The 27600-nt window shown below is 41.8% G+C and overlaps 1 protein-coding gene across 1 annotated transcript; it reads left to right on the top strand.

Annotated features, from left to right (window-relative positions):
• Positions 1-215: 215 nt before the first annotated feature.
• LOC119660547 lies at positions 216-27455 on the top strand. Its single transcript, XM_038069182.1, has 3 exons — positions 216-327; positions 433-949; positions 27393-27455. Exons 1-2 carry the CDS (start codon positions 262-264, stop codon positions 919-921), a joined length of 555 nt encoding a protein of 184 aa, XP_037925110.1. The 5' UTR covers positions 216-261; the 3' UTR covers positions 922-949; positions 27393-27455.
• Positions 27456-27600: the final 145 nt, after the last annotated feature.

The following is a 27600-nucleotide window of genomic DNA, read 5'->3' as shown; positions in this document are numbered from 1 at the left end:
ACCCAAAAAGAGGAGTCCGTGGACTATAAAGAGTGGGAGCAAGTTGCTCTCCATTTGGTTTGGTCCGACATCAAGTGGATGCGGACTTAGGACTCCTCAATCCCTAAACAAAAATCTGAACTTATATTATTCGTACAACAGTTTGGCCTCTTGCTCAACGTTTACAAATAACTTGGTCTAACATACCAACCTTTGTATGTCAAATTTTCAGATAGCTCCAATTTTTCGTCGGTCCGACCAAAAATTATCCAGCGAATTAGTATGCAGACCTTCATCAGATACTTAACTATTTTCATGCTGGGGACACCGCTGTCTTTGGCTCGTAGGGTATGTATTTTTGATAATTCTCAATCCCTTTTCTTGCGGCTGTTGATTCCAAATTTGCATTACGAAACGGTTTGAATTTGTTGTCAGTCTTGTTCATTTTTTTAGGAATGCGTTTCAACAGAAATACTTAGCGTTCGACATGGACAAAGGGGTGGCTATGCCACCTTAAATTGTACTTTTCTTAATGAGACTTTTGTTGACATTAATATTGTTCTTCTGCAAACTTTGACGAATCCTATGTGGGGTATTGAATTCAGAAGATGGGGTCCTGGAAAAGGCTCGACGAATTTCCTCAACACATCAACTTTAGTTTGTGAAGTGGAGCGCCTGTCAAGACGAAATGTGTTTCTGAAAGGATTTCACGAGGCGGCCAAGGAAATGACTAACTTCACTTTGGCATGCCCCATACCAGCTGGGCCGTATTTTATAAGATTCAGCATGGACGGTTTGAAGAAAATATTTCCTGGACGTTTATTCTACCAACCGGATACGTTTATAATGGTATTCTTTAGATTTTACGAACAAAAACAAAAGAGAAATCACACATTTTTTGCACATACTTTATTCAACTTTAAAATAAAGCGCTATTGCTAGTGTCAAGTGACAGCTCAAAATAATAAAAGTGAGTAAATAAATTTGAAAATTTCAAATTTCTGGTTTTCTCATTAAGTAGCTTCGCGAATTTGAGAAAATAATTCAAACAGTTCATGGAAGACTATAGAACATAAAATTAGATCTGACGGTACAAATGCCGATGCAAGAAAGTATTTAAGGTAGTAATGCAGGGTGACCATTTTGAAAATCTTTTTCTTTTTCTTTCCATATTTCGAAAGTATAACATATTGAAAATGTACGGTGATACGTACATATGTACATGTCTCCAGTAATTGCGACTGATATACAAATGACTTAAAAAGCTAAAAAAGGAAAACTATAATAGAATGCCCCCAAGGACCCCGCCTTTCATATAAGTTCACTTTGTTTAATGAAGACGTCATACACGTGTTAGAGTGCAACTAATTTACGTGAAATGCTAAACTTGGACCTCACTCCCCTATGTTTAATTCACGATCAGTTTCGCAAAATACTAATCGGCCCTTTTCATTTAATACCACACACCACACACATTGTATGCAAAAAAAATTACACCCCGCTTTTGCCTGTGTTGGAAGCCTCCCTTCACACTCAGCATAAAATGGCGCCAATTGCTTTATGTAAAGGGATTCACGCACTAACAAATTCGTGACAACAGGTTTAGTAGTTTCCGTGTAAATCGGGTGTAACAGACAGACAGAGATGGCAAAGGGCAACCTGGACCTGGGGAAATCGAATAATTGGAGATATGTTCAATAGCCATGAAGACGCCTTCACATGAGCTGAGATAGGCGACATTGACATATTCAGTTGGTATCCTGCGCCAAGCCTCACGCTAGATGCATTCATATTGATGACAGAAATATTTCTAGAAATATATCTAAAAATCATCAATGGCAAGTGAGCGAGAAATATACGCACAGCGACCATCAGACTATCATTATGGAGCCTAATACACGAGTAAAACATATCAAGAAAACAGCAGTAGCGGATTAGGCACCCAAGCAAATGTTCGAGGAAATGCAAGGATACAGAAAACATATGACGCTCTACGCTACGCTGCACTGTACTCAAGAAACGAATGCCCAACTTCTTTGGAATGTCGAAATTGACGAACTTCACAAAGGCTGCCTGAAAACCAGGAGACACATCCAACCGATATAAAAAATCAAGAAAATAACTGCAAGCAGCCATCTATAGAAGTAAAACTGAACACTTCAAGAGGTTACACAAGGAAGCGGACTCCGGCCCATGGAGTGATGCATGCAAGGCTGTCTTAGCATCAGCCAAGGATAAGCGCTCAGCACCGATCACTGAAACACTCTTCCCACAAGTTTCAAATAAATCGACCCTACCCGTTGCCCAGATAGATTCCGATGAAACTCCCGAAGTAAGCACTAAAGAAATCCGAAGAGCCGCGAAGAAGATTGTACAAAATAAAGTCCCAGGCTTATATGACATTCTGAATAAAGCTCTGGTAGTGGCCGTCAAAACAGTTCCAAGATGATAAGCAGAAAGGTTTATTTATCTTGTACCAATCGTAGAAAGGAGGGAGTACTGTTTTTTTTTGTGGGAGTAGGATAGAATAATGCGGCCCAAACATAATCCGCAACACGACTGCCAGCGCCCCTCAACATCTCTCTGAATATCTTGTCTAGAGAGAGCTCCCCTGTGTGTGCCTAAAGCTACTGACGAAAACCACCCCATCTTCACACATTTCACAAGAGAAAAAGGTGTGCAGATATAGGGCCCCGAAAATTCCCCATTAGCCGACTCTAGGCCGAAAATTCGGATGCAACCCTGTCTGCTGCAACTTTCATTTGTTCCAAGAAGCTCTATCTTTGAATTTAGCATTTTTTGGCTCGAAGAAGTTCATCTTCGAGTCGAGCACCTGAGGTACTACTTACTCGTCCCATCAATATGCCAAGTCTGCTTCGCGCCTTCTCAACAGTGCGCCCGGCAACAAGTGCCGCCACGTCGTCTGCATAACCGACCAGATGCGACTCTTCTGGCATGTCGAGTCTTACCAGACTATCGTAAGGAGTGTTCCAGATGTCCGGCCCTATCCTTCTATAAGCCTCTAGCATCTAATAGAGCAGGAAGCGGTCTTTCAAATAAACCCCAAATAGTCGCAAGAGATAACTCGGCGCGTTAAATGAGTTTTCTAATCTGTCTAGCACATCTATCCAACTTACAAACTTGAAAGCATTTCTGACATTATACGAGCGTACACAACGGTCTCTATGTAGGCTCAGGGTCTCCTTTTCCTTTGTTAATTAGCGTCCTTCCAGCTACAAGGAAAAATGTTCACCTTAGAAAAGCGCAGCAAGTATGGTCATTATTTAAACACCGATTTGTAAACTTCCGCCGGGATACAATCAGAACTAGGTGCCTTCTTGTTTTTCATGGTGAAAACTGCTTCTTCGAGCTCTGTTATTGTGAAAAGGGGTCAGTCTTTGACGCCTTCCATGCTGTTGGCATCAACTCGTACGTCGTATGTCTGGAGAATAACAGTCGTGCAATGCCAAGTCCCCATGGGTCCTCATTTACCTCGTTGACAAGATTCTACCCGCCTTTTAGCTGATCTATACTCTGGCTTTGAAGCCCCTGCCTTCTCGCTCGTGTCAGTTGCAACGTTGCCACCCGGAGGCGCCCTTCAGCGAGACTTTGCCTATTCCACGAGTTTCGACGAATTTCCCAATAATCATACTCGCGACGTTCCACACGCAGGCAGACGCCGGATTGGGGCACCCCAGCAGGTAGCATCAACCACTTCGAACGCGATGTACTGATGATCACTTGCCGAGAAGTTTTTAGGACTCGCCACCTCTCCAACGCAAAAGTTATGTGTGCTCCCTTCGCAGCCTGGTCGTCGGAACGTTTCAAGATCCATTTTTCTCTGGAGTCTGGCCGAGGCATACCCTATTCAAGGGACTTAAGGGGGTCATCCCGTGTGAAGGCCGTTCTTTCGCTTTTTTTTAGAAATTTTTCTGTGCAGAACTGGATAAAGATACAAATACGAATTTCTCACCATGGATTTATTAATATCTTACATAGTAATTTTTCCAGCCCGATCGCGTAGTTCGTTATTGAAATATAGAGCAATTTATGCAACCATCTCCAAAAAGGGTTTTTTTCTGCTGCCACGCTAAAGGGCGCTGTGATCATCTTAAAGAAAAAAGGAAGCGGCGTTTTAATGTAGACTTAACTACGGAACGCACACTAGGATTATTAAAAAATATTAAAAGCTAAATTTTTGAGGCTGTGTTAAACTTTTTTTGAATTTTGATGTTTTATCACGGCTTCTTCAATTATCCTAGTTTGCGGACCCTAGAAATATGTTCTGAATAAGTCGTGAAAATTTCAAAGAATTTCGTTATTCTTGTTGAGGCCTACTCGCATTCGTACGATACATACTATCCATTCAATTTTAATTTTCCCGCTGTTCGGAAATTTCCTCGTATATTACTCAGGGACTTCTACCGCAGCGAATTTTTGGCCTCACGCATTCACAGAAGTGGTATCTATCCGGGCATTGATTACCTCTGGATATTGACGGTATATGGCCTCCTCCACTTCAACCTTTTCTGTGAGGTAGTCCATCTTAGATTTCCACAGAGCGCATAGGCTCTAGACAAGAAACGAGAGCCTTCTCTCCCAGTAGCCCTTGACCACTTCGCAGAACGGACTTTTCATAGTAATTGTCGGGCCTAACTCAACGGGGACTCAGCCACCCTCCGGTTTCCGCATGGAAGACCCTTCTGCTACATTGTCTTCTGGCTCATCATGTAGCGGATTTCACTGAGGACTTTCACAAATGTTTGTTTTCCGTCGGCTAAATGAGCTAAGCTGACGGTTTAGGCCATCTTCGTTTCCTGGTCTTTTCTGTTACTGGTTTTCGGTTAGTAGCATCCTTGTCCTTAGGCTTCGGGTCTCTGTCCGCGTACCGAAATCTTTCCCTTTATCCTTCTTTGCCTTCTTTTTCTGAGCCCTGGAAAATACTTGACTAAAGTCTTCTCCAAGCGTGTCTTCCTCATTCCAATTTTTCCCCAGTTCACTTTGTAGTGACGTTTGACGCTTCCAGTGTTCTCAGCAGGAAGTGCGGCTATTTCTGTTTTCCGTGGGGCTTCCGCTGATGTCCACTTTCACCTGTAGAAGGAAGTGCGAACCAGTAGTTCCTCCAGTTCCATCAGCTCGTTTTTGACACCTTTGCTGACGTCCGTCTAAGTGAACGTTGCCGACCGCATACGCTTCACCGCTAATGTCCCTTTTCCCTTCAGCTATAACTAGGACAGTCGGCTGCAGTTCCACTCGGTTCATGTCCGAATCCACCTGCTCAGGACTAACGATTTTGGCTGTCTTTTTGTAAGACTTCCTCTTTGTTTGGGCATCTCCGTGTCACATCGAATGTTTCAACCGTCGCTGTATCCTTCGCTGGTCACTGCAATCAGCTATTTCTCCTTCCAAAATGTTTTTTCGGTTTTTTTAGTTTTGTTATTTTTGTCCTACATGTAGGAGAGTGGGCCGCAACAACAAGAAGCAGCCATACTCTCGACATTAAATCCCCTACCCCAGTTTCCTGAGGCCTAATATACGCTTAGCTAATCCCAATACTCACGGACGTTCAATGCACACTATCCGGCAACGATCCGGAAGTGGCTGGCTCCTCATACACATCACAACTACCACCTTGGAAGAGCTACGCTCACATCACCCATCGGCGTCAGCAGAGCGCTACCGACGGCTTCCAGGACTCAAAGTGCGTCCCAATGTGTAGCGATGATCCGCGGTTTGCTCCTCATCGAGAGGCTACCTAGGAAGCAAGTATACTGCCAGCTAGTGGCCAGAACTACTTACTTAAACACTTCAGGAACGTCATTTCCCGTATCGTGAGCGACCCGATAAAGACCGCTGACACAAGATATTCAGGAGATCCAAATCCTCTCAAACGAGGCTGGTCTGATATTCGCAAACGATAAAACCGAGAGCAATTTTTGATCATCAAGCGAAGGAAGCAAACATCGGTGAAAATCAGGATTGGTAAACACATCATACATTCGCAGTAGACACTTGAATACCTAGGATTCACGGTTGACAAAAGACTGAAATTCAAGCCCTATATTGAGAATTTAGCAACTAAAACTTCCGACGTTTCTGAATGTAGGTGGTCCTAGGCAAAGCCGTCCGCTTCTTATCTCGAGAGTTTTCGGCTCCATCTTGCCTTTTGCAGCTCCAATTTCGGTATCGGCGTGGAAGCTATCGATTGAGTGCATTGCGAACATTGCACAACATCAGACGAAGCGACATGTGTGATAGCGGGCATAGTCCCCGTCGACAAATGAGGGTCGACGCCACTCTAGCACGAAGTTCACTTCACTATTTTGCAGTGGCAAAAAGATGGAATGATTTATCCAAAGGACGCTGGACTCATAAGATTATTCCAGATGTCTCAAAATGGGTCAGACGGATCAGCACGGTAAAGTTAGCTACGACCTAACTCAATTCCTATGTGGACAGGTACCATGAAAATCTAGAACCGGAGATACACAATCTGCGACACAAGCCGCAGTTTGTCACTGATCCAGCCCCCATGACGTAATACCCGCGGGAGTATATGTCTCAAATAAGCGTATGGTAGGAGCCAGCGGTAGATTTTGAAGCTTTCCACCTTCCAACGCTAGAAAAAGATATTGAATTAATTTTAGAAACATTTTGCCTCATACGAAACCTCAAAAAGGTTTGAATTAATCTGCTTGTCTGGTCCCTAAGCCAGTTTCGAATATATTTCGAAAATATTAATTGAGCCCTTTCATTTTTCACCCCGCATGACCATATTTCTCAAGCTCTGCTTAAAATCAACATAAAATGTGACAATCGCTGCATCTAAAAGGGTTTCAGACGGATGCGCAAACATTAAATCGATTTTAATCAAAATTATGAAGATATAGTTTAAAGCTGTCCATAAGGCGGATGCAGAATATTTTGACCAGTGAAATTTAGCACCAACAATAGAGCGGAACTATTTATGTAAATTGGCACGCAAAAATTTCCACATTCTCTAACAATTATAAGCCCAAATTACCTATAAAATTGCATCTATTTTATATAAAACGTAGTATCCGTTTTATAAAACATTCTAACGTTGTGATTCGCGGATTATTTCGCGGTTTAAAATTCTTTGGTGCAGCAAACCGCCTTTGGAAGGTTTTTTTTTTTAAATAATTCGAACCCTTCATCCCTTTCACTTGAAGTTATTATAATAGAATTTGTATGGAAGCCTACATTAGATACTTTGTCGTCTCTTTGATGTGGTGCTCAATGTCTTTGGCTCGAAGGGTAGGTATCTGCATAATTCTATTTTAAGGTATGATAATTTTGAACACCTTTTCTGCGAGCTTTAAATCAAAATTCTCGGTAAACTGACTTCGTCGCCTCGTTCTTCCTATAGGTTTCTCGGGTGGGTTATGTAAAGGCGCTAAATATACATTTATCTTTGACTTTCTTAGGAACGGTTCGATGGAGAACTACTTAGCCTTCGACATGGACAAAATGGTGGATATGCCAACATGTCTTCTACTTTCCTTAATGCAACTTTCGTCGACCTCCGAATTAACCTTTTACAAATTTTGATGAAACCCTCGTGGGGCATTGAACTCACAAGATGGGGTCCTGGCCAAGGAATGAATATTTTTTTCAACACAAAAATTTTAATTTGCAAAATGGAACGTATGGCTATAACAAATTTATCTCTACATGCATTTCGCGAAGTTGCCAAGACAATGTCTAACATCCCTTTGACATGTCCTTTACCAGCTGGACACTATTTTATTAGATTTAACATGGACGGTTTGAGGAGGATATTTCCTGCACGCATACTCTTCCAAGAAAACACATTTATAACGACAATCTATCGATTTTACGAAAAAATACAAACTGCATAATTGCATGCTTAGGTTTGGAGGGTTACTCTGCAACAGAAGAAAAAAAACAAAAGAGCCCCTAAGGGTATAAGATAATATATAGTCTAATATTTTCCAGCAACCGATATTCCCTCCAATCCATAACATTACAAATCAATTACTAAAAGTTAAGGATCTGTATTTCCATATTCATATGCACCCGAATTCATTTTCCGGCCCAAAGCCAAATCAATTTAGAGCCAGCCCAAAGCCAGTCCAAACCAGCCTAAAACAAGCCCAAAGCCAGGTTAATAGTTGACGTCGGTATCGACAACTGCCGCGCAACTTGCATTACGAAGACCGAATGTTAGGTGATGTTGTAATGTTTAGATCGTGCTCGGTAATCGTAATGTGATATCACACTTCAAGTGATATCACCTATGTAATATTACATAAATCACCTTCCCATCTCTACTTGCGATGCGTCACACACTTTTCTAGGAATTTAACGGCATATCTAGCTACATCAGGGTCGATGTGAGATTGAGGTTGGTTGGAGTTAAATGTAACATGTAGATAAAGAACTTGTTTAACTGTGAGAAGGAGATTTGTATTAATGTTAAGGGACCTATTCTCAATATCAGCCCAGCCAGTTGCGGTTTCATAATACATTCAAAGTTCTCCCTGCTTGTCGTAAAAGGCGATTAAAGGGATGGAAATTTGTAGACTAACCACCTGAAAATTTTGAAATTTTAGCGCTATCGAAACATCAACAACGGCCCGGATAGGATCTCACCTCATGAGGAAGACTTTTAGGTATCGAAAACGGATTATGAATGAATTCTGAAATGCAAAACTGCTCTGCGACAACGGTATTAGTAGGAATCCCTACTCGCTTTCTCCAACTCCAGGGAAAGAATTCCAGCCACATAAGCTGGGAATTCTGGACCTAAGCGAAAGAAAATAATAAGATTCTAGAGAATCCTCCACTCCTTCTTCCGCAATGTGCTTTCGTGGTCTCGAAAACCAACCAACCAAGGAGACGCAAATCCAAACGCGGATTGTTTCTGATGGCTGCCCCAAGGCTTTCTTTACCTCGAGGTCGGTTTCTGACAGGATTGTGACTATAAGATTCTGGCCCAGGTTGAGAAGTATCACAGTTGCCCAACAGTGGGGGTAGGCTGGAAATATGCTTTTCTCGAGAGCAGGGGTCGACGGCTACATCCCAAAAGGGCGTCAGAAGATCCAGCTGACTGCGAAAACTTGGAAGCAGCTCCGTAAACGAAAAGGACTGAAAGCCGGGCTGGGCTGTAGGCGATGGCAAGCACGAAGCCGTCAAACCCCAATACATCACAAAAGAGAACACGGTTTCTAACCGTATCACATCCGATGAAATTCTTCCTCTTGCTGATGAAATGATTAGTCACCATAACGTGTGGATAAGAACTGTTCCTCCAAGCGGAAGGGAAATAATGTCGGCTCAAGCGGAGTAAAGCCACCGGGCTCGACGGTCTTTCCGCAAAATTATTTATCGCTGCACCTGCAGTTACTACAGATCTGCTACTTCCACTCGTACGGAAATCTTAGAAATCCTAGGCTTTTCCCAGTGAGTGGAAAAAGGGAGTGATCCTTTAAAGGAGGAAAAGGACACCCGTTTGGAGTGCGACAATTCCGGAGAAACTAGTAGCTATTACCAAAGCAAAAAATCATGTGTTTCATCGAGGTAAATTACAAAGGAATTTTATGTCTAAAGCAGAATCCGCTAGGGTTGGATCCTTCGACCGATATTATTTTTTCTTGTTATCGGTAACGTGCAGTAACGGAGGACGTGGAGGAATTCCATGGACTTTGACATCTTTCCTCAAATACCTCGACTATGCTGATGGAGCAGGACACATTAATCTGGAAGTGCAGTCATTTCGTCAAGTTGAGACGATTCTGTTGCTGCAGCGAATAATCGATAACAGATTGCTCCGGCTGAAGAGAGTCTGGGAGGCCTATCAAATCGACAATTCGGCTTCCGTACGGCCAGATACACTATCAACGCCATCAAACTGGTTAATGGCCTAGCTGAAAATACGATTCATGGAAAAAGTGGTATTAGCAAGTATTACATAGTGAAATTACCTTGTGCAAAATGCATGCAATTGGAAACTTATAAGGTCTTTGCCGACGATTCTTGCACCCAGTTACTAGACTGCGCCTATCGATAACTATTTAACAGCTAGAAAGCTCTGGTAGGCACAGACAATGAACCCAGAGAATATATTGTCTCCGCAAGCGTTCCACCAAGCTCTATACCAAGCCCACTATTACGGAAGATCACAAATAATGATGTCCTCAGCATCCCAGTTGCTGTCGCAGGCACTATATTGGGCCGATAATATGGTGGTAATTGTTGCAAAGCATCTCGTGGATATAAAGTTGCATTCATCCAAAGCAATCACTGCTATAAAGAAGTCTCTGCCAGCCTTGCAGTCACGGTGGACAAAATAATAGATGTAGGGCTTATCACCAAGCGGCATAAAGAAACGCTCACATTTGAATGGCAGCAATCAAATAGCTTGGAATTATAATAGATATGAGTTTGGATTTCAAGCAGCATTTATATCATGTTTGCACTAAAGCGTCCAATGTTACCATGGGCCCGTCAAGGCTGATATCAACTGTTTGGAGCCGCCAATGTGCCCGTATGCATACTCCGAAATACCATTGCAGGTGGGACAGTTAATTATTTAGTTTAGTTTAATGGAAGGAGCCACAGCTCCAAGCACTCAGACGTTTGTTAGACTCGTTGTATATCCATGCAGATCGCCTATTCATCGGCCTCTCACCTACGGCGTTCGCAGGCTTTCTCGAATCTGAGTTTATTCTCCAAAGGCAGATAATGCACAGACTCTTCGTTGAAGAAAACCTTGCTAAGGTATCTTCGTCTGATGTCTGAGGAGGCCGAGCAGCTGCGTACGAAGTGGCCGAGACCACCACTCTGATTTCTTCCATATGGTAGTTTAAGGCGCAGTGTCCCCTTAAAAGCCCTATTAGGGTTTTATGTCACACTTCTTAAGGAAAAATAAAAATGCCGCTCTAGCGCCCACGAGTTCCTTCACAAAGATTTCCACCTGCCAGCAGAAGTTCAAATCTCTTCATTCGGCTGCATGGATCCTTGCAATTTTCCCCTTCAGAGTAGACTTGACAAAAGATGACCGGATGCCGAAAGCTGGTTTTAACCCCAAAATTGTGGATCCAGAACCTTGGCCCTGTCAGCCACCTCATTACTAGTGATGTTTGAGTGCCCTGGCACCCACATCAGGAATGTTCCGTTCAGTCGGCCAAGTTTCAGCAGCACCTGATGACAACTCCACATTAACTGGCTTGATTTGTCGTTGCTGTTTAGTGCTGATAATGCTGCCCGACTGTCGGAACAGATTCGAATAGTGCAACCCCTCCATTTTTGTCGCAAACATTTCTTTGCTGCCAATAAATTGGCATATATCTCCGCCTGGAATATGGCCGTTATTTTTTCGGGAAGTCGAGTCAGTTCCATAATCGGCTTTCCCTTAGAACACCCTTGCGACCGATCCGTTTTCTATGACTAACCCGCCGGTGAAGGTTATTAAGTATATAATCCCAAAAGACTCGTGGCCATTTATTGACCGTTCTTCTCTTTTGGTGATTACGACGGTGTACGCCTTTTCAAAAACGAATCTGGAAACCATATGATCGGCGGGCATCAGCGCCACCTGATCATTGCAAGAAATTACCAAATGACTGTTTATACCAGCTGGATTTCCGCCCTGCTAAGGTGGGTAGCTTGTAGCTGCCCCACCTGACCTTCCTAGTGAGCACAACTAGTCCAGTCTTCCTAGCGTTCACCGTGAGCCGATTATGGAAGCACCAACTGTGGATTACATGCAGTGCAACATACTTTGCCCGAAAACTTGTCGATAATTTTTACGGCTAGATCGTCCGGAAATGCCAATGCGAAGATCTTTCCGTCTTCCAGGAGCGTAACTAGGAATCATAACAGACGAAATAGAGCTCCTCCCTGTGAGCAACCCCTCAGACACTCTGCCTCAATAGACTTCTGACTAACCTATATGTGGATCTTCCTCCACTTTAGCATGTGAACAAACCAACTGATTAACAAGGGATCGATTCCATGCTGTCTGCCACGATTGGGGCATAATTGAAGGCTCCTTCGATGTCCATGAATGCGCCTAAGGCGTATTCTTCATCGGATATCGCCTTCTCAATTTTTGCAGTTAGCTCATAGAATGCTCTCTTCATGGATTTGCCTTTCCGTTAGGCACATTGCCCACAGTGAAGTGGCCACTGAACGATATATGTATCCGTTAGCAGAAAGGGAGTTAAACTGATCGGTCGGAAGCTTTTTGTGCCTATCTAGGTGAGTTTCCCTGGTCTGGGAATAAATATTACCTTTACATCACGCCAGCTGATTAGAATATAAGCGTATGCTAGGCAAGCACTATATATATTCCGAATGTGTAGACCCAGGGCATTCATTCCCTCTATTACTAGAGCACGAATAATGCCATCCGGACCCGCAGATGTATGGAACGAGTTAAATGCCAATTTCACTCATTGCCGTGAAACTACTTTACATGTCAGAGTCCAATCTTCCGGTTGAGAGCTGTATATATCGTCGGCCACGAGATGACAGTTTGGATGCTGTCTGGGAAGTGCACTTGAAGCAAATAGTTTGCCGCTTCTTCATCGCTTTCTGTGTACTTCTCGCTCTGTAAACGTAGATAACCCAGCTGCTGGGTACGCTCTTTGACAAGGATCCGCTTTAGGTTTGAAGTTGCCTAAAGAGAGTTGGTCTTTTCTCAAAAATGTATGCTCTGCTTTAGAGTTTTAGGGCCCCTTTATATCATCGGCTGAATCAAACCTTAGAGCTCGGTAGAGGAGGACCCTTGTCGTTCTCCTCTGTTTCGCCAAATCCGAATTCCACCATGGCGCTTTAATCTTCTTATGCATCATGAGCGGATTGCTCTCTTCTAAGGCTTCTCCCATGCTAGTTGTGATCATCTCGGTTGTTTTCTCTCTCTTCCAGCAATGAATTTGATGCGTCTCACAAGGATCGTAACTCGGACGCTCAATTCTGTTTTTTACGTCGCCCAATATGCATTCCATGGATTCCGAAATAAAGGAGGTGCAGGCGGATTCATGCCCATTGCGAAATCAATACAGCTGTGATCCGAAAGCGTGATATCGCTTGATACTCTCCACTCTCTGACAAGAGCCGCAATGTCAGGGGGTGTCACCGTGATGTCAATGGCTTCTTGCTAGACCACCTTGAAGAAAGTGGACTCATTACTCAAATTGAGAATCTGCAATTCGGTTCCTACTAGATTCTCCAGTAATCTCGATCCTCTCGCATTGATGTTGGAACTTCGCCAGCATATACGGTGGGCGTTAACAAAGCAGCATGTCATTCCATGCCTTTACTTTTGGCATATTGGTTAGCTCTGATGAATGTTCCACTGGGAACTTTAGCTAGGCGAACCCTCAAGTATAAACCTAAACAAGTATTTACGGTATCCGCCAAGTCCCGTGAGAAACTGCATGAGATCATAATTTATCTCACCATGCGTTCTTTGCGTCCACACCTTGATACTGGGAATCCATCTATGGGTCCATCGACCCTTTTCCGTCCATTCTCACCGATATTACCATCTACTTAATGTTTCGTCCCTTTCGACACTTTATCTGTTATGATCAGTCGGGTAAATTCCGGCTAGGCGGCGTTTCTGCCGTTTCATCTGAGATGGTTCTAAAGCATTCTTAAGGCGGCATTTTTATAAACTATACTGAGCAAGTTGAGAGGGGCAGAGAAGGCAAGAAATTTACGTTTGCGAATTCGATAGATGGGCTAGAGCCATGTCACGGGTAATACTTTGTGGTGCTTCCGTGGGGAACAAAATAGGAGTTAGGGAGTGATTTTAATAGGTAACAATCTCATACGCTGGAACACATGTACCAATGTCTTCTCAAAATTTACACCCCCGGAAAAAAAGACTAACAGACAAGCAAACACTAAACCGATTTTAATAAGGTTTTATTTTACACAAAACCTGGAAAAATGTATAATAAGCAAAATTCATGTATCAAAATCTGTAAATAAATAATTTATTATTCAGTTGGCAGGCACCCGTCATGGTTCGATGTACGGTTGAACAAGAACTGGGAAACCCTCCACCATTTCCTAGCCACCTCTAATCCCAATATCAACTTCTCCCACTTCATCCCTGCCCTCCCGTCATTTAATAATAGGGTTTTACCATTCCTACCTTGACCACTTCCTAATCAGCAGCAGTCTAACCCTCAAACTCAATCCCAATACTCATCCCTTTCTAGAAACAGTCCCCGGTATCAGTGACCACTCCCGACAACAAAAACATTTCATCTCCTGATAAGGTGAACGTCCTAGCCGATCACTTTCCTCAAGCGAACCATTGCACCCTCCACATTCGTGATCAACACTTCGAAAGTGTTGTGAGCGAAACCATAGAACGACTCCAATCCGCACCAACTTTTTACCAACCCAGTCCCAACCTAAACCTTTTCTGTCAACCCCTTATCCATCCCGATGAACATGATGATGTTTCTCCCATCCACTTTTTCAGTCCAAGTTCAGTGGAAGCTGTAATTGTAGCCTCCAAAAACAAAAAATCAGTGGGTCTCGACAAAATCCCTTCCATAGTGTTGAAAAAGTGCGCTGCCAACATTTCCACCATACTTTCCTCTATCATTAATCACTGCCTTCTCAACGGAAAAGTGCTCGCATTGTACCCATCCCAAAAAAAGAACCTTAGTCCACTTAATCCTGATAGCTACAGGCCTATCTCTATCGTATCTTCCTCCACCAAAATTTCCGACCGGGTCATCAAATCCCTCATAGACGAGCACTGTACTTCCAACAACACTCTACCCGAATTCCAATTCGCCAACCAAGCTAAACACTCGGTTGGGCACGCATTGCTTGTCCTCAAGACTGATATCCTTCTAGGTATCAATCGGAGGACACCCACCATAGCCGGTCTCCTTGACCTAAGGAAAGCTTTCGACTCCGTATGGCAATATGCATCCACGTACAAGCTTTCCGAAACCCTCAATTTCCATCCGCACCTCTGTAAGCTAATCCTTAGCTTTCTAGATGGCCGGAAACCCTTAGACAACATCCAGCAACACCTTTCCTCATCCTATATTTATCCCGCCGTCATTCCTCAGGGTTCAGTCCTTTCTGCAACCATTTTCTCCCACCGCAGACATCCCCAAACCAACTCCTCCTATCTGGATCCTCCAATACGCGGATGACCTGATCCCTTATACCACCACAAAAGACATCTCCCGCGGGGAAGCGCGTCTGAATGCTCATTTAGATGAACTTTACCATTATTTCACCCGTTGGAAACCCTCCTTAAATCCCGACAAGTGCGAGACCATTGTCTTCCATGGAAACATGAGAATGACGCCGAAAATGTGGAGTGATGTTAGATATTTGTCACTTACAATCCACAACGATCCCATTCCTACTGTAAAAAAGGTCACTTGCCTCAGAGTGACAATGAATTCCTACCTCTCCAACGTTCCTCATATAACGAAGGCACCAGGCCGTGCAACTGGCGCCTTCATGTCCTTGTATCGTATCCTTAAATACAATATTCCCACTTCAAAAAGGATCAAGCTGTTTTGCTATAAGCAGCTTATCCGCCCACTCCTCATTTTCGGCTTCATTTTCTCGTCTGTCTACTCCCCATCCCAAATGGAACGACTCCTCCTCAAGGAGCGCAGTATCTTTTGCCACTATGCCAACATTTTTAAAAACGAAGACCGATCCAAGTACATTTCCAACCAAATCCAGTCCTGCCAAACCCCACGCATCGATGCTTTCCTTGCCCGTCATGCCCTCAACTTCCTGGTCCAGTGTCAATCCCATCCCAATCCTCTTGTCTTCGAGGCCATGCAGATCGAGATCGAGATAACCTTCTTCGGACTCATCTATTTCCCCAGATCCTCTTATGCCTCTATTCACAGAACCGTCTTTTCAATCCCCAAGGTAAAGTAGTCTTCTACACAGGCCATTTCTCCGACTCCCAATTTTTTAAACTTACCCATCATTAGCGCCTCTTCTAGTTTTTAACTCCCATCCCTCTCCCGCATGTCACCCATCCTACCCCAGTTCTTTTTCCCTCCCAGTCCTACCCTGTTTTTAAATATGCTCAACGAGTGGAGGTTTTCTTTCGACTTTTCCTCCAAAATGATTTGTAAATATTTCCACACATTTATTTCTTAAGTGATAAGTTAGGTTAAGATTCATGATATACCTTAGATTAAGTTTAACTGTTAAGGTAGTCCCTAAGTTAGTTATAAGTTTATTTTCGTTCTTTCCTAAAAATAAAAAATTGTTGTTTTTCGAAAAAAAAAATTATTATTCAGTTCAAAATTCTATGCCTTTTTATTCGAACCGCCTGGTTTAGCTGCAAGACGTTTCCGGGTAACGGAGGTACAGACTGATATAAAATACTCTCAATTATAATTCCCTAAAAAAAACATTTGTTTTCCATTTTTAATGAAACATTTTTTTATTACGAATTCCTTTTCACACTTTCTTTCTTATCTTGCTCAATAATAATCGATTCAATATTTCATATGCCTAATCTGCCGATAATGTACGACTTTTTAATAATTATTTCACTCAAATTTGACAAAATTACGTTCCCTTCCCCCTTAAAATGTATAATTATTTGAAATTAGCTGCATCTTCTCCAACAAACTCTTGTTAAATTTTTATACAGGCATCGTATTGCATTAGGTAAAATATATGTATGTATATATATATATATATCTTTTCATTTTACACTTTTCGGATTTCCTATGTCCTTCAATTTTTTGAAAAAAGATTTGATAAATACATATTGTATTGGATTAGATATATTTTTACAATATTTATTGTTTACAGATTTTTTTCGTTTGCTTTTATTGCATTTTATTGTTTTATTTTTATTTTTTTGTGGGACAATACTCTTAGAAATTTCCATGCATGCTGCAAATGAGAGAAATATGTATTTTTAAAAATTCTAAAAATTTGATTTGCTTCGTCCACCAATAAATGCTAATACTTTAATATGCTTATTAAAACCTGATTCTGATTTTCTTGTAATTGAATTTCGTATGAAAATAATTTGCCGAAAGTTTTATCATTGAAGTTTAATAATATTCGTTATTAGAAAATTCTCTGTGTGGGGTTTTTGCATCAAATTTCCGACTCCTTCCACTTCAACCTAGAATTGTTGGGCTTTTACGCTTTATGCATGCTTTTAATTTTGTAAATATCAATTTCGATAATAAGAATACTTCTCTTCATTTATAATATTATTAATATTGTTTTTATGAAATACCTGAGTGCTGTATATTCTGTACGCTTACATTTTAGTTTAACACTTGCCATCGTACTCTATGGAGAATCCATATTTATCGTTATTGTATATTTTGGTGATATTTCCTGTTTCGGTAAATGCATGGGATTTTAGCAAAACTTGTCTTCCATAAAAATTGCGTGTATGATTACTTTTAAACATTTGTAAAGCACAATCTTTTGTTTATTTATGTGCGCAACATTCCTTTTGGAAAACCGCCAGCGCCATCGTCTATTAATTCCCAATATCAAATACTTTATTTATATTACTAAATCAAAAACCTCATCTCAATGAAATCACAAAAAGGTAATTCTGATTATCTTATTTTACAATTTTTTTATTCTGAGCTTAATATTTTGATACCTTGTATTGTACTAAAAAACAGAAATTGAATAAAAAAATAGATGATTGTGATAATATCTGATAATAGAGTTGAATTGAATTAACTTTAACTTTCTTTTGAGATACGCAGGGACTATAATTTTAAGCAGGGTAGCTAATTAGTGGGGAAATAATAAATTCTATAATTTTGAATAACTTCCTTCCAACATTCGGGAAAGAAAAGCAAGCATTCCGTTCAAAAGTTTGGAATCAAAAGTTTCATCTATTCCATATGCATAAGGGTCGCTACTGTATTAACCCTACCAAAATTTTTAGGTTTGTCTAGTTTATATCAGTTCAAATCAGGTCAAGTCAAACGCTGGAGAACCAGAAAACAGGGCGAAAGTCGGCAGCTTATCCGGCCCAAAATAAATAACCCAATTTTAAGATGGAATAATATTTGCAAGTGGGGTCAAATGATAATTCTTTTATTACTCGTTCGTCTCTGAAGGATATTTTGTCAAGAGATTGGAAAATATCCCCTTACAAAATACAGACAGTGAAAGGTGAGCTTTAGTAATGAAGTGTCGAAAATTTTATCAAAACTCATCATGATTGTCGAGGCCCATCTCCATCTTAGTGGAAACGTGAATGCATAAGATTTCCATTTTTCGTCACTTTTGGGGCTCTAAGATTCCCTGTGTCATTGATTAAATTCACCTAAAGTCACTATGTGGTGTGAAGCTTACTTTGTAGGGGTGAAATCATTATTTTTTAGTCATACCCATGATTAATGAGTTCCTTATGCCACAATTGGATGAATTAGAACTGGAAAATATGTTGTCCAAGCAGAACAGTGCAACTGCACACACACATCACGATTCTATGCGTCCAAATAAAAATTGACAACCCCCTTTTGCATGCACTGGGACCGGTTTAAACACAACGTAGAATGATTTTATCCACTGGGTGCGTGGCGGTTAACAGTTCCAACCTTACCAATAAGTTGTGACATTCAACTACCGTGGGGGCGCACAGTTCACTTGTCCAATCCTTCTGCCTCTAAACCATCTGCCCTGAAATTTCTCGACCCACCAACATAAAAGGTCTAGAAAGCTGGTATCTTCTGTCTAGATTCAGGGGCCATAACATCTACGACTGTTGACGTCTTTTTCATACGCACACTCACGATGCACGAAAACAGGTACTTCGAGGGGGGAAAGTAGAAACCAAACTCAGGGGTTACCCACTGACGTGGATTCCTTGCAACTCTGCTTCAATTGCTATTACGACGAACTCGGCATAAATAACAACCAGGTTCAACGCGACCTTGGAACTTACCGCTTTTGTGAGCTCAAAGCATGTCTCTAGTAAGTAGAAGTAGTACTCTTAATCAGAAAGTTCCACCGGAAATCTTTATAAATACTCGTCTAGTCAGTGTAAAGTGACCCAACTTTTTCTTAACGCTAAATCTTGCCTCTCTACTATACTTGCTGCTAAAAACGAAGAAATCCTTGACAACCATTGGACTATTTATAGAACTGACCGAAATTATACCAGCACTTGTATTTCCAGGAGGAGGCGGTGTTCTCATTGCAATGTTACAACCAATGTTTATAATCCCTCTTTAGAATGCAAATTTGCAAGCGCCCTCTCAGTTACAAATGACCTTTTTATCGGTATTGTCTACAGCGATACCACGACTGTCCAGCCCGGAAAGTCTATAAGGGCAATATCTATGGTAGAAAAAGAAGACAAGGCAGACCCTGCCTAAGATGGAGCGATGGCGTAGGTCAGGACGCCAGAGAGTCTTCAGGGATATCGAATTGGTGGACCTCGGCGCAAAACCGGGATGTCTGTAGTTCCTTATTACCGGATACCGGTTGTTACGCCGTTGATGATGGTGATGATGATTGTCTACATGCCTCCCGGTTGTGATGAAGCCGCTTATTATGAAGTGACTGATATAATCTCTCGCATCGCAGTTCCCTTAAAAGAGGATGACAAGATAATTGTATTCAGAGACTTTAATCGTCCGAACATCGGCTTCATTATCGATGAAGATGATAACCACCTCCCCCCAGTCAACTGTCTTAACTTCATTGACTTCAATCTCGTCAGTGCATTTTAGGACAATGACAGCTCCAAATCAATCTACTCCTTACCAATATCTATGATAAAATGGTGATTAATCTAACTATTTATGCCGAAAACACTTTCATGAACTTTCTCCATCATTCCGGGGAGGGATTCACTATGTCCTTATACACAACATGTGTACGCCCACTGCTTGAATATGTCTGCATTGTCTGGAACCCAACTCACGATCAACATAACGACAGAATCGAACCTAGCCAGAAACAATTCTTGCTTTTTGCATTGAGTAACCGTTATGACCCCCTTCTAAATAAATTTAATGACTTTTTCATCCAGGAGAACACTAATCTCAGTCTGCTTCACCTCTGATATTATCAGTGACGCTGATTATCTATGAGAGTGGAGCCGAAGTAACCATAATCTATGAGCCTCATCTCAACAATAATAGCATGACCTCAGCCAAAGATGTAACCAGTAAGGCGGCAATACGAGCACGACGTAATCTAGCCACCCAGGAAGTGGTAGAGTTTCCAGGAGTTGGATTTGTCAGGGCGAAAATAGCTACGATCTACATATAAAGTTGCTATGTTCCACCAAGCGCGACCATGGTACATTGCGAGGAAATGCTAGGTATGCTAATTTCGGATGCAAGTCGAAAGTCGAAACCCCAAAATCATGATGGATGATTTCAACGCGTGACTGTGGATTGAAGCAATCGAACTAGGAACACTAAAGGCCGTATTTTCCTCGAGACTTTCGCTTGCAAACACTAGATATGTATTCGCTTTTTGAAGGGCGGGCTTAATAGTCGATTTGGCATATGTGAGTACCACATTGACGAGAAAAATGGTCTGGTTTGTCAGTGAGCACTATACTCACTTTTCGCCCAGATCCAAAATGGACGATACGACGATGTGCGTACCCCTGAATGAGGAATTCAGGGCTGTTCCGTGAAAACATTTGAACAGGATACATTCATAGAAATGGTGGTGCGATTTCAGAGAAGAAAGCACAAATGATGAGACGCATAATGTCAAGGCGTGGAATCCTTCTTGGTAGGCTGAAACAGGCTTTAAGGACTAACAAACGTATTCCTTGCAGACCAAACCCCCTGGGGAACAGCACACAGGGTTGTTGAAGAAAACGAGGGGGCGAACACAGCAACTGATCAGTCCGCATCTTCTTCTAGATACAATAACGACGCCCTTCTCGCAGCTTAAAAGAGAGCGCGAAAAATATAAGCAAGCGTTGGATATTTTCACCATACCTGCGTTGACTGATGACGAAATTGCAGAGATTTTCCGGAGAAACAGTGATAATAAAGCTCCTGGTTTGAATGCAGTTCCAAATAGAGCCCTTAAACTCACTGTTAATACCAGGCCCGAATTGTTTATCGGCGTATTTAGGACATTCATGATAGAAAGAATTTCCCCCGCTCAGCGAAAGAGGCAAAAACTAGTTTTGCTACCGAATATAGCAATAAGCAATAAGCAACCCGAACATCCATAGCCATACCGTCCGATTTCCCTTATAGACAGGACTGGAAAATAACGAGACACACTCATCTATAATGAACTTGCCCCTAACATAGAATACTGAGACGGCCTATCAGCTAAACCCAGGGTCAACGCCGCAGACGTGGTTTTGAAGCTGGCTCGAGACGAGATGTTCTCAAATAAACGCTGCGCAGTGGTAACGTTAGACGTGAAAAATGCGTTCAATTCAGCCAAATGGAAATGATTAAAAACTCATTAGTTAAAACGGGTGCCCTTAGTTACATTATTAAGCTACTTGAAAGTTGCAGGACATTTTGGCACGTTGCGGAGGAGAGGCCTAATGGGGAATTGGGTCCTGTCCTGAGAAATATGATGTTCAATTCGGTCCTTCTCTGTAATAATCGATATCGCAGATGATCTGGCTGTAGTTATCTTCGCGAAACAATCCGCAGATTTTGAATTTTATGCGAATTAAAGTGGCTGGAGATTGTGCAGCTTGACCTTGTGGAACAAAGGACGGAGACCACCTCTGATTGGCATCGAGATCAATATCGTGGGATACTTGAACTATGCCCATGAGAAAACGGCAAATACCAGCATATCGTTAGCACCGCTGATACCCATCGTCGGAGACCCAAGATACAGCCCCAAATTACTTGAAGCTGGAGTGGTTCGTTCGACACTGTTACAGGCAGTACGGGTCTGGGAGGACGCATTAGCGTGTGAGAACAATCGGAGGAGGGTAAATATGACTTACGACTTAGTGGTGCTAAGGGTATGCAGCGCCTTCAGGACATTCTCAAACGAGGCAGCGTGCGTTATTGCAGGAATTGTCCCATTAGACATTCTAGTAAATAAGACACACTGTCTGTACGACCGAAGGGTGGTAAAGCGGTAGTTTTTAAAAAAGTGGCAACAACGGTAAGACGACTTGCAGAGAAGTCGCAGTACTCACACATTGATTCCCCATATAGGAGTGGATGCAGACACAGGGCGAGATAAACTACCACTTGACACACTTTCTGTCAGGGCATAATGGTCACAGGAAGTATGTGTAACGGTTCAGTATGGTTGATTCTTCATTGTGCCCTGAATGTGGTTGTACCTGAGGATCCGGAGCATGTCATGTACTACTATCCATGATTTTGTTCAGAGAGGAGGCGCCTGGAAGGCGTGAAGAGTGGAAAGTTTGGTCGCTTAGAGCAAAGTCCTCCTCGCAAAATAATGCCGTGCAGCGATTCTGTGGGAAGGAAGAAGGAGAAAATGAGAAGTGGTTTTACACAATTCAGCAACCTGGCACGACCATGTCTTTCCAAGATTTCTAACTCCAGCCAAAAGACAAAGCCAGACAGAGTCCACATAGGTAGAATTGCCAAATCTCTCTTCGGTGTGAATGAACAAGCACATGAATGCATATTACGCTGAGCGTGCATAGGCACTTTTATAACCGACCAAACTAAGTTGTTGAAGAGCGTAAAAAAAGGCAAAGGAAAGGAAAACCAGAGCAAAAAAACTGAGAAATTTTTTATGTATGAAGACTGCTTAGCAGTGATTACCGCATCAACCGCTAACATAAGCTAAACTGTATCGAGTTAATTTTTACAATGCCAAGACGTATGGACCCCAGTTTACTGAAGATAACCTACAACATACCAAGCAAAACACATTACGTAGTCCAGTCTATCGTTGCAGGGTCGTTGAAAAAATCACGCTTGCAGGCTATTCAAGTAAGCCTAAGGACGAAAGTGGTAACACGCATAAAGAGGAAAACGAAGGAGGAGGAGGAATTGAAGGAAAACCTTTAAAAAAAATGCAGAAACTTAAAACAAGCAGCATCTGGAGGTGCACATGTCGGAAACTAAAATCAAACCGCAATAAAATTTTCAAAAGGTGGAACCAAACGGACGATTTTAAAGGCCGAAACACAATTCCATTGCGTCCGGAACGCAGATGAGAAAAGCTGAGGCCGGCACGCAGCTTCAATGTACAATGAAGGTTAAGTTCGGCAAAGATCGCTCCACGTCGGCAAGGTTCGGTCTGATGGCAGATAACAACCGTTTGCAGTATCGCGGCGCTTATCGTTTTCGACTGTTACATTCTGGAAAATCATAAAGTTTATACAGTTTGGCCCAGACAGACAGTTGTCTACATGATTCTACAATGCAGAAATGGGTAAGCCGCCCATTTGGCCGGTAATGAACTCATTAGACCAGGGAAAAACTCGAGTTTTCACCCTTTAAAACCTAGTCATTTCAGCGAAAGACTCACCTTTATTACCAATCCCTAATGCCATATAATATCCTGTAAAGTGGTGTACAGAGATTTTACGAATTTGCCTCGAATTCTTCCCAATTAGATGTTATTCACATAACCAAGTGTCGATTAAATGAAATATTAAAATATTAAAAAGCAATTGGGATCTTCAATTCGGCTTAGATAGTTATTTGTAATTTATTTTACAAGTTCTTGAAAAGAGGACAATTCAACATAATTATGTTGACGGGTACTGTGCACGATGCTTCGAAAGCGGGCGGCACAGACAAACCAGTAGCAACATACATTCGGTAATTGCATAAGCATGAATATTATTTGGAATGCCGCGAATTTGTGCGCGGAAAATGGACCTACATGTATTTTTTATGTTAATTCAATCTCGCAATTGATGTCGCCAAGAATGCACTTACCTCCGGCTTAAATTCAATTTTTATGAATGGAAGATTCGGAAATAATGCTAGTGCCTATGACAGTTTCCTAAACGAATTCATGCTAATTAACCCCAACGAAAAGTGCCGGCATATTGCAAATGAAGCAACAAACTCATCACGCATCGCACAAGTTCGATTTTCCGAACTTTTCTGGGTGCTGCATTACACACCGACCTTATTGTATATTGTCTGATACAAGTCCGTGAAATGAACTCCGCTGTTGTGTTTAGGCCATTAAGCCGAACAACAGGTAAAACGAAAGAAGTCCGGGCACAATCCTTATCGAGAGTAGGGGAAGTCTCTCTTACGTAAAAATTTTATAGAAGATCACGGGAACTCCAGGGCTGCCCGGCCTATGCAACAATTTCACAAGAATCGGAGAACGCACAAGGGAGGATTGCTCCTACTGTTGCTCTACTAACAGAACCTGTTATAGTGGATCCTTTTCAAAGAAGAATAATATGATTATATCCTAAAAAAACAAGCTATTTCAATACGAATAAAAACCCCCGCCAGAGTATTAGGGTTTTAGATGCTTATTACGAAGGCTCGATTTCGATATACTGGGCGTCAATACCGGTGCATTGGCCCATTAGGCGTACAAAAAACCTTTCACTTTTAAAAACGGGACGAATTGTACCATCTGGTCCTCTAGGTTAGGGGGTGGGTAGAACTAATAATTCTACACGGAAAACCAACTGTTGCAAAGCCACAAAAGGAGCCCCAGGCGGCACTCACAACACAACGGCAATCCCGGCAAAGGACAAACAAATTTCTCATGAGACATGTGTTCTCTGTACGGATTGAAGAAAGCTAATCGACATCCTATCCCAAGATAGGGCTGATGTCACCATGCTACAAAAGATGCACTGTACAGAGACCGCTTCTCTGGAGAAGAACCACTATACCGTATATTATATCGACCATCTAGAAAACCATGTGCCCAGAGTAGGTTTCCTAGTTGAGTGTGTAAGATGAAGCGGTACTTCATAGCTAGAGTAACGTCACCGCTTTTGAGAATAGAAATTATCAAACCCTCTTTTCAAAGGTGAGAACACTACTAACACTCTTCGAAAATTTTATTGAAATTTTACATAGAAAGGGGGATGTATTGTTTACAGTTAACTAGGCATAGGTTTGAAAGTTCATCAAGACTAGGTCCGATATTGATGTCAAGTTCATTAACTAGAAACTCAAACAAGGAAGGAATAAGGCGGGAGCCGGCAAACGAGAAAATTGTCAGTGGACTCAACAAAATTGATGTGGTTGGGGTTACGAGTGTGAGACAAAAATTACTCGAAATGTTGTTGAATCAGTCGACTTTCAGTGCATTAATGGAAAAGATAGTTCTGCTTGGGCAAGTAGTCCGTATCTGCATGTTACGATAACTTTCCATAGTCATAATCGTGGTGGAGTGCTCCTTCCACTGCTCATCATCTTGGATGAGAAACCTACCGTTAACGTCCCTCACAGTACAATTAGGAGAGTTCTGGCAACCTACAGATACTTTTGTCATGCAATTACTATTTGCAATAGCTTCTGGTTCACCCATCAACAAAATGGTGAAATAATATAGAGCATGAACCTATCATTAGTGGAAATCGCACTATTATTAACAAAGTTATAATAAGTCAAAGTTGTCGTTTCTGTTCGATCGAGCGCTGGAAGCTAGTGTTGTATTCCCGACTATTGGGCGACTCCGAATGCCAAATCCTGTGCTTCCAAGAATCAGATGTCAACCGAAAATCCACAAGGAGGAGAACAAGATGTGAGAAATCGTTGCCGATTTGAACTCACCGACGTACAACATCGCCAAGTGGTTCATCAATGAGTGCTAGGCCCTTAGGACGATGAGCAGTAACTATTTGGTGGCTAACTCTCTCGAACTAATCCAGAAGCTGCAACGAATTGAGAGGATGGGTAAAGACGAGGTGATGGTATCGTTCAACGTGAAGGCATTGTTTCCCAACACGCCAGTGAAATTTCGTACTAGAAAGATGACTGTGTCAGTTTGACCCGGAATGGAAAATTTTGAATTTATCCAAACCTTGCTAGGATTTTTAAGAATGAAAACTATTTTACGTTTCGGGATAAATTCTACAAAACTATAATACTTCGGATGTAGCGCCGTTACCCAATGAAAGGTCCATGATATCAATCAAAGAAGAAGTTGAGTCGAGAGGAATAATGCCTAAAGTATGGTTTAGGTATGTGGATGACATATTTGCGATTGTTAGAAGAGCTGATATCGACAGGGCCATCTCCTCGATAAACAATATTCATCCTAAAATCGAGTTTACACTAGAGGCATGGTGCTCTACCGTTCCAAGACTTGAATATGATCAACTCTAGCGGGAGGCTTGAGTTCGAAACGAAGAACGACACTGCCAACTTCGCACCATAAATTTTCCCAAAAAATGGCGGTCTACAATTGCATCATTCACCGACTGATTACATACCCTCTTTCGGAATACGGTTTCAATAAGGAACGACAGCACATTATTGACATCACTATTAAGAACGGGTATAATCCTCAAAATATTGAGAAACTCATCGTGAAGGGAATCAAGCAACACAATTAAGCGGGTCCATACAACACTATTTTCGCAGCCAAAGGAAGCCACGAGGCGGATTAGTATCCCGTATTCCTACCTATTTAACAACATCAGGAATTGGATAAGGAAGCTTCAACTGGAAGTTGTAGATTCAAGTTGGTCGTCGCGGTGCGGTATTTACTGGGAAGCGTCAAGGATCCTTTGGCAGCGAAGGAAAAAAGCGGTATCTACCGAATAACGCAGCGATTGTAATAAGATATATATAGGACAGACTAAACCCAGTTTGGGTAAAGTTACTACTTTTTCTATCTGCTGCCTTGAAAACAATAATTCGTAATTAATTCAATAGCTGCCCAGATATGGGCACCAGCAATGGTACTGGATGCTCTGCACTATCAAGCGAGGTTACAAATCCAAAAAACATCGACGAAATTCATCGCATTGTTTTAAATTACCGAAAAGTAAAAGGGCTTGTTGCCCTAAAGATATCAACAGCACATGTGCGAGGTATCTTGTATGAAAATTTGTATGTAAGAGTGTTGTTCGAAGCAACGGTATGTGACAATGGCCGAGACATCGATACACTAAAAACCTAGCCGAGTAGTAAGTAATCTGCGCAGTAGTTAGAATTAGTTGCTTCTAACGGCTTAAAGCAACCGAAGACAAAAATCTGCCATAAAGTTGTTGACCAGTTTTTTTCTGGTGTACATTGAATTATTTATACGAAAAAGGTTAAACAATTATAAAATAATATTACATTACCTTAAGCGGCGAAAATGCATTGAGCGGTTACTTTTTGTCCCCGAACTTGCAGTCCATTCAGCAAAACTTGGTTACATTGTGCGATATGGCACTTTACAAAAACGCTTAACTCACTGATTTCATATTTTAATTTCATCCACTGAAAATTGATTTTGTAAGACTTCATACAGGCCTCGCTTTTTGCGGTTATTTCCAGTTTTTGGGCTCTTGAAGGAGACGAACAATAAATCCCAGATACGGCGATGAAGACCTTTATGCACAATTGAATTCAGGTTGTTTTATGCAAACTTATGCAGAAAATTGAATTAAAATTCTCCCTGTTCCTAACTTTTGAACAGTAATGGGTATGTATGTAGTTTTTCTTTGAAATAAAACGTAAATGGAAATTGCACACTCAAAACCTT

The sequence above is a fragment of the Hermetia illucens genome, chromosome 6 (assembly GCF_905115235.1).
Source record: "Hermetia illucens chromosome 6, iHerIll2.2.curated.20191125, whole genome shotgun sequence".
NCBI lineage: Eukaryota > Metazoa > Arthropoda > Insecta > Diptera > Stratiomyidae > Hermetia > Hermetia illucens.
Note: the sequence above shows the minus strand (reverse complement) of the source record. Positions and strands in the feature narration are given on the sequence as shown.